Genomic DNA, 13,691 nt, shown 5'->3' on the forward strand with positions numbered 1-13,691 from the left:
AGTGCCGCCTCACTTTGTTCTGTCAAACGTTTAAGTCTGGACCTGTGGGGCATTCTCAGAAAAAATACTGCTTAAGATTGTATAAATCTGAAGTAACAAAGATGTTCGTGGAATAAACAGGTCATGCTTGTCCTCACATCCACAGCACATTAAAGAGCAAGAAAAAAGATGATATGACCTATTGCTGTTAGTTCTTATTGGGTTTGGTGCTAAATTACAGATTTTTTTTGGTTTTGAGAGAGAATGAAACATATTTAAACTGTCTTACCAACTGTAACAAACGTTTAGTCAAGGGTAAACGTGTTAAAAGTACCGTGCAATATAATAGCAGTAATGGGGTGAAGGCTGAAAAATATTAAGCTTGTGATCAAATGAAAAAAAAAAAAAAAAAAAAACATATATAAATTATAGATTCTAAGTCTGACTTCTGATCATTTACAGGGAAATATAGGAAAATTAAATGAAGTCTTTACTTTTCATCCATGTGAGAGCGCATTTTCTTCAGCTTCTGCATGATGCTGCTGGTCTCACTTCCAGAAATGGAGAGAGAGGGAGACGGACTGCGGATATCATCAGGAAGCCTCATATTAGCAGAGGCTGGTTCTGACCTTGGGGGCTCAAACACTGGGGTCTCCTAAAAGATGTTCAATAAACCCAAACCAATAATTAGTAATGTCAATCTATATTATGTGGGACCATAAACACCTCAAAATGTATCAGTTTTTCTGTATGAGCTGAGGGCAAATGCAATACTTACAGGTGGAGTTTCACCCTCAGCACACTTGAGTCGCTCCTTTAGTCTGAGTGTTGAGTTTCTCATGCGTTCAATCTCTTCCTGCTGTTTCAGCAAAAGCTGCCTTTCTTTTCTTGCTGCTTTGTTGGCTTCCTGGAGCCGCTTGATCTCAGCCTAAGAACAGAAGAAAAGGGAGCGAGATCAGCGGTCTACTCAAAAACTCAATGCTAAATTGACACATTGATGTTATTCTGGTTTATTCTGGTTTGCCCTCCAGGTACCTGCTCCTGCTGTAGTTTAATCAGAAGTCCCCTCTGCTTCTTCCTGATTGGTGGCATTTTATCATCTTCGCCTTTGTCTCTAAGCCTCTTTTTCTGGAGCTCAAGCCAGGCCAGCTCTGTTCTCGTCTTCTCCTTCAGTGCTTTCTGGCGAAGATGCAGCAGAGAGCTCTGGTGCTGTAGTCTCACCTCCTCGTCCTTCATGTACTGACGCACCATGTCCATCGTGAACTGGGAAAAGCTGTCCTGACCACCAGAAAAGGCTATGTGCGTGTCTTGAGACTGGGGGAACATGGTGGAGAAAAGGTTGAGATATGACAGGAATTGAAAAAAAAAATATCCAAAGCATTAGACAAGTTCACAAGGGTAAGAAATAAAATCGGTGGGGAAAGAAGGAAAGCACGAGCAGTTCAATTATACAAAGGTAATTAAGAAGGAGCCTTAAGGGGGAATTAGAAATGTTAAATTAGCATATTAGGGCAAAAAATGAATTAATAGTGTTACAAATTCCCACCTGCCTTGCATGGCAACCACAGATGCACAAGAGTTTGTTTGCACGACCCTTACCTTAAAGGTATTGTGTGTCTCTGTCCCCGGAACCACTGTTAGGTTGTGACTGGCTCCATCGTCCTCCGATTCCTCGTGGTGGCGAGATTTCTTTTCCATAGTTCCCCGGCGATGTGCCTCAGAAGGCAGCAGAGAACGGAAAGAGCGTTCCTCTATCTCATCTTCCGTCATGGACTCATCGAACTTAAGGGAATACTCGGTGGCCACTGATGTGCTCTCTCCTGACGGATCAGAGACAACATCAGCTCAGTTTATACTGTAACTTTTACATGCACTGTCCTGGCTACTGGTAGAGGGTAAAGTGGGACATTATGTGAAAACAAAGACAATAAAACCATTTTTTCCTTTAATCTGGTTAAGATACACTAACCTGACTGTTAAATGAGTGCAACGGGAATACTTTTAAGAATGAACTTTTGAACTCAGAGCGGGTCTCGCCATCTAGTACCTTTTTCATCCACAACAGAGGGGATGCTTTCACTGCAGAGAGAGTCATTTGCTGCTTGAGGAATGTCCTCTTCAATTGAGCTAGTGGCTGCTTCCCTCTCCAGCCTCTCCTCAGTTCTTCTGTTCCTCCATTTCCCCTCTTCCATCTCTTTTTTTGTCCTGTCTCTGTGCCCTGATGAGACATGGGATGGGCTGTGGAGGGTGCTGCTAGAGGCAGGTCCACTGCGGAATGATAAATAGAGAAATTCAGTCTCTCTCACTCGCTTTTTTTTCTTTTTCTCAATGCCTCTCTGCTCCCTAAAAACTGACAGGTACCTGAGATTGGGTCTTCTGAAGGATACTGAATCAGACTGACTGAGGCTGTTCAGTGAAGACAGGGGTTCTTCTGATCTGGTCCTTCTGCTTGAAACCTCACTGTGACAGTTGTAAAAGAGCACACAGAAGAGTCTAAAACGTCTCGAACAAAAACTTTGGGACAATAAGTTCTTAGAGTTTACGACTAAACTTGAGTAAGGGTCAGAATTCATCTTTGTGGGCAGCAATGTAACATGTCCCATTTTAAAGTGTCATTAATTCCAATTTGAGTTTGACCATCAGAAATCTAAGCACACATGCTTTGTGTATACTTGACAATGATAAAAACCTGCAACTCAATCTGGGCAACAGATATTAAAATCAAATCATGCAAGGGAGAGAGTGTAGCACAAACACTCATGTTCATAGTGTACCTGTCAGAGTCTCGTTTGTCCTCTACTTGTTTTGTGGAGGCACTCTCATGTTCTTCCCGATAGTCCAACATGGCAGAATCAGTGGTTAGAGGAGGGATAAGCAAGGATCCTGCTATCTGGGACCGTGCCAGCTCCGTCATCTAATACACAGATCAAATGTTTGATTTGGTTTATCTTACATGGGATGTTGTGCTCCCTCCAATGGCAGCCATTTATTTACTGTAACTCAACAATCAATCAGCTTTTGCAATAAAATTAAGACACCGGCTGTTTTCCAGGCAGAGAGGAAGGAAGTTATTGCTAACCTCCTTAATGTGTCGGGCAGCATCCACTGTGTGCCGTGCTGCCTCAGCCTGTTGGCTCATCATCTTGGTAGTTGATTCCTGGAGGCCTTCCAAAGTCTCTTTTTGAGATGCTGCCAAGCTTTCCTGTAGTTCTATATGAGCCTGGACAAAAATCATACATATACATTATACACAAAGCAGCATTAGCATCCATGCCTTAGAATTAAAAAAGTGAGGAAGGCGCTAAATTTAGAAAACCTATAGAAATTATGTCTAATCTGAGCAGTACCCTGGCCACTCTCTGCCTGTTTTCTTCCAGCTGTAGCTGTGTCTCAAGAGCTTCTCTTTCAGCCTTGATCTTCAGCTCGTAAAGGTCACGTTCGTGGCGGTGCTGCTTGGCCTGAAGGGTTGAAATTCAGAGGGCAGATCAGTTATTGGTATCAACACAGTGTCATTACGGTGATCATCACAGAAAGTACACTGCCATTAGTAAGGTTCATTATATATGATAACAGCTAAATAAAAACTAAAAGAAAACGGAGGGTAAAATGTGCACTTCAAACATCTTTTTTTAGTTGTTTAACACTAATTCCACTTCTACTATGTCAGCATATTAGACACAGACAAAAGCCATAATTAAGGACACAGCAAAGCCTCATAGCATTATATCATAACTATTTCTATGACCAAGAACATTTTATCCTTTACCTTGAGCATTTGGGCCAATGACGCACTCTCCTGCTGTGCCATGGACACACCCATCAGTCGCTCCACGTCCCCGAGCTGCTTGATTGACTCCTCGATCGAATCCAAGTACTGGAGCTCTACTGCCATACGCTGCTGCAACACAGCAGGTGAATACTGCAGCTCACCTAGATGAAAGAAAAGACAATAAAGGGCGGAAAGACATCAGTAAAAAAAAAAAAGATGGTGGCAAATAAATCATAAGAACAACTAAGTATCTCTTTTCCTGCAAAATTAGTATTTGCTCTACCAGCGTGTGTTGAGGTGCCTTTGTTTATGTTATTTGCACTCCGTGAGCCACTTCTTGAAGGCTCACTGGAAGAGCCTGCATCTGGAGGAGAAACTGACTCTGGAGAGCCAGAAGGAGAAGCAAGTCTGGGTCTGAAAAAATAGAAAAATTAAATGTCAGTTATGAGTGATTTAAACACTGGAAAAGGATGATCTCTTTGGAGGTGCTTGTATCTGTAAATTATGAAAAGCAAAGGTCTGATATGTCTCAACTGGAAAACTGTTGAATGAAACGGTACATGTATCCCTTTTAATCACATCTTTACAAATAAGTGAAAAATTAGACTGCAGCATTTGCTCATCTCTCCTTTGAAGAGAGAAGTACGCTGGCAACCTAATAAAGAAAGAAGAGGCCTGTGGTCTAAAGAGGTAACTGAGGAGTGAGGGGCCCAGATTATGAATGGCCATACTGTGCTCTTCAGAGATTATGGAAGGCCAAGGATGGTGTGTGAAGAGATCACAATGCACTCTTCTATTCCATAAAGAACAGGAAACGGGGGGAGATTTTGTTCTCCAATAATAATAATCTAACTCAGTAAACGTATCATATAACATTACCGATAACATCAAAGTAAAAAACAGTCAGCAGTTTAAGTCACAGACTCTCTATAACATGCTAAAACCCAATGACTGTCTTACCACAGAAACCTTTTTAGGGTTGATATAATATTATCAAATGCGACTGAATGAAAACAGAATCACAGAATCTTGTCTGAATGCGATGCTTTTACTGTGCAGGACACACAGACACCACAGAATCCAAAGAATCTGCCACCTGGGCTTCAGACTACCATTAGAGGGCTCAAATGTCACTACTTCTCACTGGGACTAAAAGAAAAAACTACTTTCTCTTTGCTTTTGGCAGAACGCCTGAGCTGTGGTAAAGCTAACTGACCCAAAAAAAAAACCACTCAGTGGGCCTCTAAAACAAAATGCTCAGTGTTTTCTGCTCTTAGGTCTAACTGCAGCTTGCTTGAGTTGCTTGGCACTAGCTACACAGCTGCTTAAACACTCAGGCCGACAACAGAACAGCAAGCCACAAGTCTGTTTAGGTTGGCAGCCTTAACTGGGGCCCCCTTGTGTAGTTTAGTTATTAGTAATGCCAAGATAAATTTACTTTTGGGTAGTAAATAACAATATCTACCAAGGGCAGATTTCTGAGTGGTTGGAACGGCAACAACTGAGACGGCACAAGATAACAATATGGATACTGTAGCTTACCAGGATAGTTACATTTTACTTTACAGAACTTGATCTGTGTTTGCATTTCTGACAACACCGTATTGAAAACAGGTATCAGGAACTATTTAATAAAAATCCAACTGTGACCCCAAAATAGACCCCCGAATAACTCTTTCACATGGAAGCAGTAGTTACACTGAAGGCTATTGTGAACCAGAAAAGGAAGGAAATACCAGAGACAACTGGATACATGTTGTAATTTATACTTGTAGAAATGGTATTCGCCATTCATCCGCCTTTCAATCCTCTGCACATACTTTTCAATAAGAAAATGCTCTAAAACTGGGTGAAATATTTCCTTGAAAGGACTCAACCAACAGTGACACACTTAATCACATAAACACTCTGCCCAGAATCATTACCTTTGAGGGGAAAGCCCTGAACTCTCTCCTACGATGTCATTAGAGTGGACACTTTTGGCATGGGTGTAGGCAGAGTTTTTGTCTGAACCTCTCTTTCTGGAGTCAGAGGACAGAGCCTCTGAAAGGGGTGAACAGGAGCTCCTCTGCTCCTCTACAAGAGTGGCGTCACTCTGGTCTGAGGTTGTCCCTGCAGACAAATGGAAACGTTATACTGAGCAACATGGGATATGAAACGTCAAAAACACAACATATCATCTTAGAGACAGTTTCTACAGGTTTAAACTGTTAGCATAATAATAGCAGCGAAAAATAAGTCACTCTCACCCCTTTTTCTGGTGGAGTGCCTGGAGAGGGGTGAGGAGCCAGAGGCTGAACCTGAGGAACGGTGCTGCGAGTGACTGGATGAGTGAAAAGATGAATGGTGGGAATTAACGCCTCTTGTACTTTTTTCATAAGGAGACCTTTTCATCAGTTCTTCAAAGTGGCTGTTCATGCTGGCAACAAGGGAAGAAAGAAATTATGAGCACGATCCGATCCTTTGTGAATGCAACTCAACATAACCAATGACCAACTAAGGCAGTTAGCAATAACAGTAATTATATCATATAGAAATAGTACATGTAATGTTGATATATTTTCTTGTTTGTACATTCTTGGTAAGAATTATGTCACCATCAAAGGAAAGCTTTCATGTGGCCATACGGCTGAGCAGTTTTGGAAAATCTAATCTGATCACTTTTAAAATTTGTTTAAAGTACCTTGATATAACAAAAAAAACTGACCACAAGACACACTAAGTCTACCAATTCATTTTAATGCTAAAAACCTAGAGTGCTGCATAAGCTTTTTTTAAATGTGTGACAAGACTGCCGCCCAGTGGTCATGTTAAATATGTCCATTTACTGTTTTTTTTTACCTGGGTGAGTTGGAGCTTCTTTTTAACTGGTCGCTGGCTTTGCTGCTGTGTGATGAGACAAAGTCGTCTTCATAGACTGCTGCTCCTTCAGGGCCATTTTCAGAATGCAAAAGATGAGCTGGGGGAGAGTTCCTCTCAGAGTTCTCACTCACTAAAGATGAGATGGAGAAATAAAAAAAACAAAAAACATCTAGATAAATATTCCTAATTTTCGGTATGTACCTTACTGTTAAGGTTTAAACAGGCTTCCTGTGTAGCTATTAGAATGACATGTTTTAACAGAGGTTAAAAACAACATTCATATTGTTTTTTTCTTTTGGTGGTGCCATCTCAAATATATCAATACAGTTCATAAACCCACAAGTGAACTGATGAGACAAAAGGGAATATTTTTCTTAATGGAGGGGTATGCAACTTACCTTTAACATTGCCATGGAGATTTTTTGTGAAAATGTTGATTACACTTAGTGGGCTCCCTTTGTTCAGCTCTTCCCAGGGTGCTTTGCTGCTGTCGAGCTGTGAAAAGGGTGGGCTGAGGGCTGAGCACGTCGCTGCCTCTTTCTGGAACTCCAGCAGTCGCTGCAGATCCTTTCTTTGACTCGCAGCGTAGTCCACTGCCTCAAGGTGATCTGGTATAGGCACACGATTGCTGGAGCGCTGAGGAGGGCTTGCCTCATCCTCAGAAAAGCTCCCTTCACTTAGAAGAGGACCCTCACTAATGGAACCAGCACTTGAGTCAAGGGGATCTGCCCGATTCTCCACCTTGTAATCTTTTGTCTTAAGTGCTGCTTTATTTGTTTTCTCTTCCATGTCCAAGCCACTGACGATGCTCCTCTTTTCATGTGTGTAACTGTTAAAAGTTGGCCCTTTAATGTCAGCAGAAAACATATGTGACTTGGGGAAACTGGCGTTTGCCTTTTCTTTCTTTTCCCTGAAGTCATGTAGAGTGCCGGCTACTGGAAAAGCTGTGCTACTGCATGGATTCTGATCTGTGTGTGTAAAAATCCCTTGGACCCTCTGAGACATGTCATCATTTTCTGTGGCATGAGCAGACATTTCTGTCCAGCAGTAAACGTCAAGATCAGAGGTTCTAGGAGGCAAAACAGTGTCGACATCCATTGAAGTTGCTGCACCATAGTTAATTCCCTGTCCAGCAAGCTTCCGTGCTTCACTCTCGATGCGGTTGGAGAGAGATGTGGCTGTGGCCTTGAGGGCTTCAATGCGAGACATTTTAGACTTGTTGGAAGGAGATGTGGCTGGATGTACAGCGTACTTCGTGTTACCAGCAGCTACTGCTGCTTCCAGCTTTAAAAGCTGAGAAAACAGATAATCGTTAGAAGGTGCCCGGGCGCTGCTGCTGCTGCCTGTTGTGGGTTGAACAGCTGGATGCAGGCGGTCTGGCTGAAGAAAAGAGGCAACTTCTACATCCAGATCATTCCTGCAATAGTTTGTGAAACAATGAAAGGTTTAAATGTGAGAGAAAAACAAATGTAAATAGCGTGTGCTAAATGACGACAGAACATGACATATTTTAGAGTATTCATCATGCTTGCTGCTGAGGAATGGAAAAAGAAGAAAATTTCCATTCAAAACCATTCATGATATTCACATCTATCAACTGAACGTCAGGGTTAGAGGGTTAACACATAAATACTGAAATATACTGCATTTCACACTACAAGAGACAGAGCTACATTTCTCCAGCTCTCACATTGTATTTATCGTCTGTCTTCACTTCGTTATCCAATAAAAACAAAACATGCAGCAAAGAAATTAAACTCAAAATGAAAGAAAACAATGAATAAGTTTGTGGAAAAACTATAAATCGGAAACAACATTTACTCAAACTACAAAGAGAAAATGAAGATTATATCTGTTTCACATGTAAAACCATAACACTAATAATCTGTTACGCTTTTCCATGCACCTAAAAGGAACCAGTGACTGTAAAAGTGCCCGACTTTGTTTGTTCCTGCACTAAAACGCAAAGCAAATATGTTTCTGGGGCACTTGTAGAGGACATCCATAAAAACCAAACACTTTCTTTGTTTTGAGTCATCACCCAAACATCACTAAGACAAGATAAGATAAATGTGTCCCTTGTGATTTGTGTTGATGAATTTAGGCGGGCTGGGGAGGTGATCAATCAATGTACCTGGATAATGGAGGTGGTGGCTGATCACTCAAAGACTTATCACTGCTCGAAGGGCTGTGTGGAGCCTCTTGTCTTTTGTTCTCCTTGTCAGATTCTCCTGAAGGCTGGTACATTGGTCTCTGTGAAAGAACACTTGTTAACAGCCAGTTTAAAAGTTTATATCTTTTTCATCTTATGTAGAAAAACACTGTACCCAGAATACCCTTAATATGAATATGATAATGCATCACAGATGCACACAATACCATTTGAACGGAGGGAGCAACGTGCGCCTGTGAGGTCTCCTCGCCAAGATGAGCCTCCTCCAGGAGCAGCTTGTTGTAGGTCTCTTGCAGTCGCTTCTGCACAGGCGCCACAGTGGCCTCTGGGGTAGGGGTCACCGTTTTAGCAACCTCTCTTTGCCTCCTGTAGAGCTCCTGCAGTCTCTGATTTCTCCTCTCTGCCTCCTCCTTCATGGCCTTTTTCTCCTCTGCCTGACGCCTCTTTCTCTCCTCTTGCTGTCGTGCAATGTACTGCCGAACTGTATCTGCATCGTAGTGTCGTCTCTTGTGCCCCCTGTCAGCCGTGCTGGTGGTTTCTGACCGGCGTGCAGTGGGGCTGGCACTTCGGCAGCCTCTAGAAGACCCATTTGCTGCCACAGTAGTTCCCCAAGCAGAAACTGGTGTTCTTGTTCGTGAACCTGAGCCACCTCGCCCTCTTCTTCCACCGCTGCTACCACGGGACCTTTTACGGGCCCTCTCTTCCTTCTCAACTGGTTTGCTATCTAGCTGAAGGTCATCAAGTATCCCCTGGATGTCTGCTGACAACAGATCTGTATTTACTCCCCGTGGTGTCATATCTTGAGCTGCAGACAAGGGCATATATGCAGTTGAGGGCTGGCTTGTGGGTTGCCCCTGAAATCCACTTTGCAGCTTCTCTGTGCCGTTTGGACGAGAACGTCTGTGTGGTTCTGAATGTGGGTCTGAGTGGTGACGGGAAGCTGAAGAATATTTCCAGAAAAGCAGGACGTTAGAGGTAGATAAGTAACATTTATGACTTTATCAGTTTGTTTAGAGAAATAGCATTTATTTCTTTAGACAGCGGTAACTTGTACATTAATGTTCCTTGTGGCTACATTCAAACATGGCCGACACAGATGCAAACATGAAGCATACATCACGTTTTCCATGAGAAAAAAAGGTGACGTTTGTGCCATTTCACCCGAGGACTCCTTTTCCACAGTCACTGCTGTTTGTTTTGCTAGATGAGAAGCCACAACACCACGCGCAACTCTGCAAGGCTTTAGAATTTTTACTTCCAACAACGTGATTATGCCATGAAAATTCATGTCAAACTAACAAGCATGAAGCATTAAGTAGACAAAATGGTGGCGGAAAGGAGCAGTTGAATAACACTGGCACGCGGTCAGAGAGAAAGCAGAAGCTTCAGCTAAATCTCAAGCACTTTTAAACAGTTTCCTTTTGTTATTTTGGCTCAGATGGTGAGAAAAATCACACACATTTTTTATTTATTTTATTCTATTTTTTTTTTTTTTTTTTTTTTTTTTTTAATCAGTGCTGCAGCTATTTATCATAGGTAAACCATGTAGGAGATTTGTTTGAGCAGTGCTGTTATTTATCAATAATCTGATCTGTCTGATTCTTCTAAACAGCAGATCATTTGCCAAATTAACTCACAGCTGCTGTGTGTGTGTGTGAGTGTCTGTCCTTAAATCTGACAGCAGCAGCTCAGACTTGTGTCGTATTGTGAGTGATGAATACATCTTAGCAGATCCAACAGAGTCAGATTGGTGTCACAAAATGTTATGGAAAAGCACTGGGGGGTAAATCCCACATGCCACGAGCATGTACAGCTGCCACCATATTAATGAAAAGCAATGCATGTTTGAGAGGGGCTTAAGAGAGGTTCTCACTGTACTGGCCCACCTAACACCTAGGTATTACTTAATTTACTATTTATTTAATTTATTGATGCAATGTTGATTAAAAAAAACATTCCAGAGAATACTTTTGCCACAGCTGGAAAAGAAGAAAAATGACTAAATGCTTAGCAAATGACTGTACTAGATTCAAAAAATAAAACTATTCAAAGCTGAAGAACACAAACAGCGAGACAGCGTAAACATAATAAACAAGAAGAGGTGTGTGTGTGTGTGTGTGTGTGGGGGGGGGGGGGGGGTTTGCTATGGCAACTCAAATCTGGGCCAAACCAATGATTCCCATGTAGTATCTAATCCAGATCATTTTTGAGAACATGTCAGTTGTGAGCTTCTTTGCGTGTCCTTGCCTTTCCCTGCCATTACCCACGATAGCTGCTCTGCGCAAGTCCAGCCATGTTTCATTGTGCATCCAACCAGAAAAGCCAGTCATTCTCTATTCCTTACGGTCAGCGCAGTAATCCATTCCTTCAATATTTACATAGATAGATAAAATACCAAGCAGATCGTTCTTTCCATCAACAAACATCCATAGCGTCTATATTAAAAGGTGTCCCGTCTCAGAAGACCATTGGGTAATGCATTAGAGCAGTAGACCAAGTCCTAAACAAAGTGAGTCCAAACTGAAAGTCAAATCTTACGTAGAATGAAGAAAACAGCGTAGTCCAATTAATGGCTCATACTCACATTAGATCACCCTACGCCACTGCAAAGTTTGCATCAGTCCAAAGCCATTACATCTACGTTCTTCAAAACATGCACGTTTTGTCTGATTTCTTTCTCGCCCGCAAAGTTGTGGGTTGTTTAGTTTTTTTTTGCAACAGCAACCTTGTTTTGCACCAACACTGCTGGAGCCCAGGGCATGCATTGCAAAGCAGCAGTGTGCCACAACATCTGTGAAAGCTCAGGTCAAATGTAACAGTGTATTTAAGGTGTCTACATAATGCAACTAAGATCTGTATAATCCACGTGGATTCATTTTATTATTGCTTCCTCTGTGATACTCACAAAAATGGTGATGTAAACTGGAAGACTGTTGTGCACGTAAACATATGAACCTAAGTCAAATAGCTCATGAGCTGGAAATACAAGGTACACAGCAGTAGAAAAACGCTGATCACTTTGGTAAGGACATCAATACAAGTGCTGTGTGTGAAAGAGTGAATGTGGCTGGTAGCGTAAAAGCTCTTTGGGCAACTATACTAGAAAACCGCTACATAAATTGCAGTCCATTTACCCAAATGCATTTTCATCGTATGGCATTTCCCTTGATTGATTGATAGCAATCAATCTTTTCTTATTACTGAAGAAAATTTCGGTAAAAGGAAGACACAAGATGATTGAAAGAGGGAAGTGGGAGAAGATTCAAAACCAAGAGTGGATCTACTTGACACCTCAGCAATAAATCTTGTACTACTGGCCAAAAATATAAATAATGCAGAGAAGATACTTTTGACATCAAGCTGACAATTTCTGAAGGTTTCGACATCTACTTGACATCTTAACGCCTATTCTGACTATATCATATGTTCTTCCTACCCATGTCGTGCAGTGTCTTGTGACAGAACACGGTGTAGCGGTATGTATAGAACAGTAAGAGTTCAGGTTCTTAAGCCCCACCTGTTTGACTCCTTCTGTCATTTGAACAGGAACTGTGCTCCTCTCTGGGCGGCTTATGAACTGGACCCAGTACCATCTTTACCAGCTTCTGGCCCTCCCGCCATGATGCAGCGCTAATTACTGCAAAATAAACAAAGTACAGATTTTAAATGCTGCCGCAACAAAGCATCATTACCTGTGCTACTATCGATGCAGACATGAACTGACATAAACTAACTTATGTAAATAAACACAGCTGAGAAAGTTGTTGTATGAAGACATTAAAAGCCACTTAACACGGAACTAGTAGCTTATTGTTAGCTTTGACGTTAGCTGTAATGTTATATCCTCATATGTAGGTCGCTTTGGATAAAAGCATCTGCAAAATGCAAAATGCATAAATATAATAATGAAATTAACACAGCATGACACAGTATCTTTGACTTTAAATACTTTTCAAGTCACTGCTGTGTGATTGAGCAACTGCACCAAAAAAAACTTAAGAATCTGGTATTTTCAGTCTAATCTCCAGATATAGTTACTCTAAAATGATATTTTTCTCCTTTACTAAATATCCTTCATAGTCTTATTATTCTATAGAGCTTTTATGCCATCTCTTCCACCCCGCCCAGTACAACGACTCAACACAAAAGCAAAAAGCCTCTTCCTGCAAAATTGCCTGTAGAGCAAGTTTCATTATGGGTAGAAGAGCACTTCCTGGTATTTAAGTTACAGATCAACAAACCGAGCAGCTGTTTTTGCTGAGTCTGTGAGCCAAGTGAACCTGGCCACAGATTTCAGAGAGTTATTTATAGTGCTGTGGCAAGATGAAACAGAAACCAGACACACTTGAGAGACAACACACAAGTTGGAAGAAACACCAGTAGTCACTCGGCGCAGAGTGAATTAAAGCTGGAAAGGAGGAGAGAGAGAGATGGTAAAAAGTCATCGATCATACGTATCCTGACTTAATCCTTACTAAATCGCTATTTTGTTAATAGAATTTCTTTCCACGTAAACAAAGGAAATTAGTAAATACAAAAAAAATCTGTTGTGGGTATATAACTTACTTGGTAATAATAACTTTTTTTGGCTCTAAAACACATTAAGGTGCAGAACCAAAATAAATAAAAAAAAAAAAAAAGAGAGAAAGTTGGTGAACAATTAAGTGCGATTTTGAAGGCACCCATTTGTGTGACAAATGGGTAGTTTGTTTAAATGTTTTCTGGGCCCTATGATGGCAAGATCTCAGGAGTATAAGGCTACAATTCTCCTGTGTGGGTGTCGGCATGTCACACATGCTGGACATTTCTTCAGGGATTAGCATCCTAACACTGCATCAGCAGCAGGCAACATCTCTGGCTTATGTACTGAAACGCACGCAAGTCTAGTATGGGACAACTCAGAGAAGG

At 41.5% G+C, this 13,691-nt stretch overlaps 1 protein-coding gene across 2 annotated transcripts in view; it reads right to left on the reverse strand.

Moving 5' to 3' along the window:
- Window positions 1-13,691, reverse strand: part of cep350 (centrosomal protein 350) — a 34,369-nt gene that overhangs the window by 14,882 nt on the left and 5,796 nt on the right. For both annotated transcript variants that reach the window (XM_072389534.1, XM_072389533.1), the window contains exons 9-26: window positions 12,301-12,420; window positions 8,990-9,723; window positions 8,745-8,863; window positions 7,009-8,027; window positions 6,590-6,740; window positions 5,998-6,167; window positions 5,674-5,860; window positions 4,032-4,162; window positions 3,746-3,909; window positions 3,327-3,437; window positions 3,059-3,199; window positions 2,754-2,893; window positions 2,341-2,439; window positions 2,027-2,247; window positions 1,579-1,799; window positions 1,015-1,293; window positions 758-907; window positions 474-634 (exon numbers count right to left, since the gene is read on the reverse strand). In XM_072389534.1, the coding sequence (XP_072245635.1) occupies window positions 474-634; window positions 758-907; window positions 1,015-1,293; window positions 1,579-1,799; window positions 2,027-2,247; window positions 2,341-2,439; window positions 2,754-2,893; window positions 3,059-3,199; window positions 3,327-3,437; window positions 3,746-3,909; window positions 4,032-4,162; window positions 5,674-5,860; window positions 5,998-6,167; window positions 6,590-6,740; window positions 7,009-8,027; window positions 8,745-8,863; window positions 8,990-9,723; window positions 12,301-12,420 (4,318 nt within the window). The remainder of the gene's footprint in view (window positions 1-473; window positions 635-757; window positions 908-1,014; window positions 1,294-1,578; window positions 1,800-2,026; window positions 2,248-2,340; window positions 2,440-2,753; window positions 2,894-3,058; window positions 3,200-3,326; window positions 3,438-3,745; window positions 3,910-4,031; window positions 4,163-5,673; window positions 5,861-5,997; window positions 6,168-6,589; window positions 6,741-7,008; window positions 8,028-8,744; window positions 8,864-8,989; window positions 9,724-12,300; window positions 12,421-13,691) is intronic.

Source organism: Leuresthes tenuis, unplaced genomic scaffold (assembly GCF_036924035.1).
Source record: "Leuresthes tenuis unplaced genomic scaffold, fLeuTen1.0.hap1 SCAF_7, whole genome shotgun sequence".
In the NCBI taxonomy this organism is placed as follows: Eukaryota; Metazoa; Chordata; class Actinopteri; order Atheriniformes; family Atherinopsidae; genus Leuresthes; species Leuresthes tenuis.